The 5,805-nt window shown below is 37.8% G+C and overlaps 1 protein-coding gene across 2 annotated transcripts; it reads right to left on the bottom strand.

The window, feature by feature from the left end:
• Positions 1-1,357: 1,357 nt before the first annotated feature.
• tmem167b (transmembrane protein 167B) lies at positions 1,358-5,587 on the bottom strand. 2 transcript variants are annotated; one of them, XM_061784189.1, is made up of 4 exons: positions 5,421-5,587; positions 4,343-4,474; positions 3,933-4,037; positions 1,358-2,813 (listed from the first exon to the last, which is right to left on the bottom strand). In XM_061784189.1, the coding sequence occupies exons 1-4, from the start codon at positions 5,428-5,430 to the stop codon at positions 2,731-2,733; spliced, it is 330 nt and encodes a 109-aa protein (XP_061640173.1). In that variant the 5' UTR covers positions 5,431-5,587; the 3' UTR covers positions 1,358-2,730. The 2 variants fall into 2 exon arrangements, with proteins under 2 accessions (XP_061640173.1, XP_061640174.1); XM_061784190.1 differs by lacking the exon at positions 3,933-4,037 and having other exon boundaries at positions 5,421-5,580.
• Between the last annotated feature and the right edge of the window lie 218 nt (positions 5,588-5,805).

Below are 5,805 nucleotides of genomic sequence, written 5' to 3'. Positions count from 1 at the left end.
TCGCGAGAACTCTGTCGTCATTGCCAAAAGCAAAAAAAGGAGAGTTTATGGGAGCTCCCCTCGGTGGCGGTGCGGAAACTCACTGTCAGTCACCTAGTAATCCTTCGTGAACCTATGAAGAAAATGATTTCACTTCGTCTTATCTTACCCATTTAAGTAGTTAGCGAGCCTGCCGAGAAATCCGTGCTTTTTTAAAACCTTTTATTCCGCTGAGGTATTTATTTTATTTTTTAATTAGTCCTTCGTGAACCTCTCCAAGGAAACTCTCATGTACACCGATTACATGTATGATGGTAAATTTATCAAATCCTCCCTTTGTTGTACAAATACTGTACTGCGAATTATTTCCCGCCCACATTAATGTTGGACGTATTAAGAGTGTGTGGCACCATTTTAATACATTTAAGTTCAAAATATGCAACTCATTTTATTTGAACACACACTCAAAGCTATATCACATTTTGTGCAACATCATCAATGATGACAGTAATAATTGTGGCAGCACTAAAGATCATAGCGCTTACTAAATAAGTCATTACCTGTCACAGAGCCTTTGGGTGGTGATTCCCAAGTACTGTAACAGATCATCGGGTGTACTGCGGAAAATAATCCAATTCCGAAAATTATTACTAAAAATAGTCGATCTTCGTTCATCTATCTATGACAGTATAGTGATCGTTATAACAATTACATGCTCTTCCACTAGATGGCAGAAGGTACAATTGATCTGTGTATTCGCGTGTTAACGTTCAACAGAATATCAGAATCAGAATCATCTTTATTAGCTTTGTTTTTAACTAAACGGGCCTACATTTTACACAGTGAGTACATTTGTCAGTAGATTGAGACAAGATCATTTCAGTATACCCTGTATATAATTGTTGTGACATTTCTTGTTTGGTGATGTGCCATGTACATGGATTAAAACACGGTATTTCAAATACAAATACCATGCGGGCAGCGCAGTGGAATGTCTGTCTTACACGTCTCAGGTTCAGGATTCAATTCTCATCTCATGCATGTTCTACCTGTGCTCATGTTGGTTTTCTCTGGGTACTGACTTCTTCCCAAATCCCCAAAACATGCATGTTCAATTAAGACTGAATTGAATAGTCCATAGGTGTGAATTTGAATGTTTTTTGGGGGGTGGGGGGTGTAAATGTGGCCTGTGATTAGCTGATGATCAATGCATGGTGTAGCCCGCCTCGCTCAGTCAACTGGAATAAGCCCCAGCTCATCCATGACCCTGATGAGGACAAGCACCATAGAAAATGGACGGATGGATAAATACCATGCCAATACCAATGATCTCTATATTCGGCTAATCATATGGAATTGTCAATACAGCCAAGAAATATTTAAATGTTAAATATTTAATATTCAAAAAGTTTAGTTAAAATTAAATCATGTACAAAAAAATGCACTTAATTTTATTCAACACATTGCAAAGTTGACAAACTTGCAGAACCAATAAAACAATGGACACAGCTCAACACAACAAACAACAAAAGTGTTTCCACAATGGCTTGAATAATTTTGAGTGCAGCTGTCAAACTAAAGGAGTGCAATTTGTACTTAGCGGTAGTTACATCATAAAATCAACATCTTTAATTACAGAACAGTTGGTTGCTCTTCAAAATGGTATACTGAAAAGGTCTGCAATATCGTCAAAGTAAAGTCAATCTGCTTGATCAGATTAAAATATATAGCCTATGTTACATCGAAGTTAGAACGTGTGACGCTTGCAGCAGAAAAGCCAGATGTGTAAACTAAGTGATTGCACTGAAAACAATTGGTGATTTGAAGCTGAGTTCTACTAGCTTTACTCTGAATTAGTGCCACAGACTCAGAATAAAGGTTATAAAACAAAAAAAAAGCAACAGCGGGAAACGAGCAGAGATGTCTTGACTTTTCTTTTAATAAAAACAACATACAAGTTGTGTTGCTAATATTTTAATCAATATTTCATTGCACCCACTCCCCAATCATTTCTTTCAATGATCGCATGAAATGACCAGATAACCACTGTCCTTATTTAGCATTGTAGGCATATTTTGAGGCAGATTTATTATACGTGTTGGTCCAATTTGTTTAAATTTTTATTTGTATGTCATTAAAGACTCAAACAAAATGATCATTATCCAGTATGCAATTGTATGGGCTGAGTTGAGTAGTATGAAAACTTGTTTAAAATCCCCAAGATCTGTGGGAAAACAAAAGTGAAAGGTACAATATTGTGTCAAAATACATCATATATTATTTCTTTATCCACCCATGAAAGAAGCAACACAGATGTAACTGGGGAAAAACATTACATGTAGAATTGATCATTTTCAGTTTGATCAAAAGGATAACAAATATTAGTCAACTAACTTCATGTTGTACAGGCTTACAATGCAATGACTCATTGTCATAGCTTCAGTATAAATAATTATGTGAATGAAGAAGACAAACAGCTTGAGTTCAAAACGGAGTGACACCACAGGCCTCACCCACTTCTCTGTAATAAAACTATAGGGTGTATTCAGGATGACTTCATCTGTTTTGGGATACGTTATGTACCCAGTCACCACAAGGGGGTGGCACTGACTCTTTCATAGCAAGTCCATGAGGCGAAGCGACGTCATGGGTCACTTAGTCCACTAGTTGTCCCATAAGGACTATCCATGACCACAGTGAGTCCAGCACTAGCTTATGCCATTTTAAATCTCCCCAACCAGTCCGGTTCCATCATTTCAGGAAGATCAAATAGAAAGCCATGACCACACAGGAGATCGCCACAGAAATATGGAGCCGTGTCCCAATGACTGCAGCTATAAAGAAACAAAATTTGACATTTACAAATTACAACCACAGTATAATATGATGTAAACCTATTCAAATGATTGAGTGTTTGGAACTCTTCTCTGACATTTTGCCTCAGCAACCCCGGTCTCCAGAATCACAAATATGAATGAAATGTAATACAGGGTGCATTTTGATTGCTTTTTTTTTTTTTTTTTTTTTACAAATACTCAATAATTCATATAGTGGCATATTCTCCCGTGTGCTTAAGTCAGAAAAAGCCTGCAGATTCTCCCGTGAACTTTAAGTATGTCTCTCATGCAGTTACGCGCAAATGAGCCAGAAGTGATTGTGGAAGAATCTGCACGCTTTCAGAGTGTGCAACAGGCGCTTAAAAAAGACACTTGGGCACAAACAGGCAAATAAAGCCCATAGTGCATAATAGCTGACAAAGACATTGATTTACTCAACTGCCATGAATACCAGGTACCTACTGTAAAGCATGACTAATATCGGATTTTTGGGGCAAATGCAGATACCGATATTGGGGCCTAAAAAAATAAATTAAAAAAAACATTTATATACACAGGCTATATATTGTACATGAACACAAATTCTTAGAATACCCAAAATATGATTCAAGTCAAACAAACGGAACACCACTAGATTAAAATCAGGAACTTTAATTAGTAACAAACAAAGGACTGTAACGGGGGGGGAATTGTCCGATATAGCCGATTGTTACATTGAAGCACTTTTTTTAATACACCCATATACCTGTAATTATTGTATTGCTTTTTGTGTTTTTTTCGTAGCCTAAAACACCGGGTACAGTACAAAGTTATTCTTAATAAATATAAAAAAGCTTGGAAATGTTTGAAAGTTTCACATTTATTACATTTATCCAAACTTAAGTAAGTATATACTTAACACACTATAGTTGTATAGATAATTGTGGCCCTGGGAATTAACAGTTGCATATGTCAGTTGCATTTTCACAATGTTACAGCACCATATGTTCTCTAAAACGTGCATGAAAAAAAGTAGAATGCTCTCCTTGACGTGCCCTACCAACATGATTGTGCAGGATGTTATGCCATGGGGAATTCAAGTCCAATGTTATATTGTTTTACAAATTCAAAGCTTACCATGGAGTAAAACAAAAAAAGTTTCTCGAGCCATTTCCCTCAGCTGAGTGAGGATGAGTGGGGAAGAAGTGTCACACTTCGCTGGTTTGTGTGTGGGGGGAGCGGCTAGACAATCAGGCAGCACACACACAGCAGCAGCATCGCCGCGCAGCAAAAAGTTAATGGATCAGTTAAATATTGAGCAATGTCAATTTATCAGTGATACCCTATAATCGCACTCGATTAATCTGTATTTGTTCCAAAATCTTGTTCAAAAACAATTTTGCTGGTGAACAGGGTCGTTCATGAACCGTGGCTAACAGGACTGCAAGAAGCTAATGATGAACATTTTTAAAATGTAGAATTAAAATAACGCAGCCTGTAGGATTAATTTGAACCATCTATGATTATTGTCAGTGAGAAACACCTACCTTTGTAGAAGACTCCCCACACTCCTTTCTTCTCTGACAGCAGCCAGCTGTTGAGGCGAGGAACCTTTTTGAAGTATGCACACGTGCAGATGAAGAGCAGCCCAAACACCAGAATGCCATCGAAGGAGTAAACTATGGACCAAGGGTACAACAGGAGCAAATAACTTTTTTTTCTTTTAATAAAACTTCAAATACTCCATGTTAATGTTTTCACAACAATGGTACATTACAGATTTGATTTGTGGATTTGAAAAAGATCTTTAGGTTGTGAATTTTCATGTAGTCTGACATTTTAATCGCTCAGGTTAAGATTGGTTGAATAAATGTTTGTAAATCATCCATCTATTTTCTATACTACTTGTCCTCATTAGGGTCATGGATGCCATCCCAGCTTTCTTTGGGCCAGAGGACTGGTTGCCAGCCATTCACAGGGCACGTTTACACCTATGGACAATTTAGTCTTCAGTTAATATGGCTGTTTGTTTTTGGAATGAGGCAAAAAGTCAGAGTACCCAAAAACAATCCACAAAAGCATTGTAGAGAACATGAAAACGCCATACACCGTGTTACTTCCTAAATAAACATATTATGCCACTAGTGTCGCTTTTTTTCTTTTATCAATAGTGATTACTTTTATGCTGTTGTTGTACCGTCATTTTGATCTGTGATAGCATAAGTGCGACTGAGCAAAGCATCTCAGACATTTTAACTTGAACAGACTTGACACAAATGTTGCTGGCGAGAAAATGACAGTCGTCGACGTAGGTTGAAAAGATATTGGATGCTGTCAGTCGGTCGAAGATAGTTACCAGATTTCACAGTAGTCTTCAGCAAAACAACAAAAAATGTCAGCGCTAACCATTGGATGACTTCACTACAGGCGGTCGCATGTGAGTCAAATGTAGGACTTGAGATCAGTCTAGGTTGATAAATTAGTAGCGCAGTCTTAGTTAGAATAACTATGACGCGACAGCTCCCGGGCCACGTCTTCAGCTAATTAACGTTAGCTTTCATGAGCTGAGGTAACGACTCTTCCTCTGACATTTCTTCAACTCGCGTTTTAATAAACGACACTTACCATTTGTCATGTTCGCAGTATCCTTTTATCGACGTTACGTAACTGTTAACTTATGTCAATCAAAAAGCCATCGTGTGTTTTGGAAGAGGGGAGCTAACGAAATCCATTTAGCAGTCACTAGGTTCACATTTCCGGTTTCAAACCTCCTTTTACTCCTTTGCGTTTCCTGGCGTCCATAGCGTACGGGTGCCATCTGGTGGAATTAGTGATTCATAACACCATGTTTCACACAGGCAGAAAAAAAAATCTTATTTTCACCAGGTACAGGAGAATGTGTATTAGATGCTCGTATTGATTACCGACAACAATTTTGATATATTTCACATGACCTACCATAAACGTTATTTTGGTGTACCGTCGAAGACGTTCCCTCGTCACGTCTGTT

Source organism: Phyllopteryx taeniolatus, chromosome 9 (genome assembly GCF_024500385.1).
Source record: "Phyllopteryx taeniolatus isolate TA_2022b chromosome 9, UOR_Ptae_1.2, whole genome shotgun sequence".
NCBI lineage: Eukaryota > Metazoa > Chordata > Actinopteri > Syngnathiformes > Syngnathidae > Phyllopteryx > Phyllopteryx taeniolatus.
The sequence above is the reverse complement of the archived record's forward strand: the minus strand, read 5'-3'. Positions and strand labels throughout refer to the sequence as shown.

Excerpts from the sequence above, each read along its gene's own strand:
- tmem167b (XM_061784189.1), bottom strand. Across the intron at positions 4,038-4,342 it reads GTGGGGAGTCTTCTACAAAG|CCGCTCCCCCCACACACAAA; the intron begins GTAGGTGTTTCT and ends CTGATTGTCTAG. Across the intron at positions 2,814-3,932 it reads TTTTTTTGTTTTACTCCATG|CTGCAGTCATTGGGACACGG; the intron begins GTAAGCTTTGAA and ends GTTTCTTTATAG.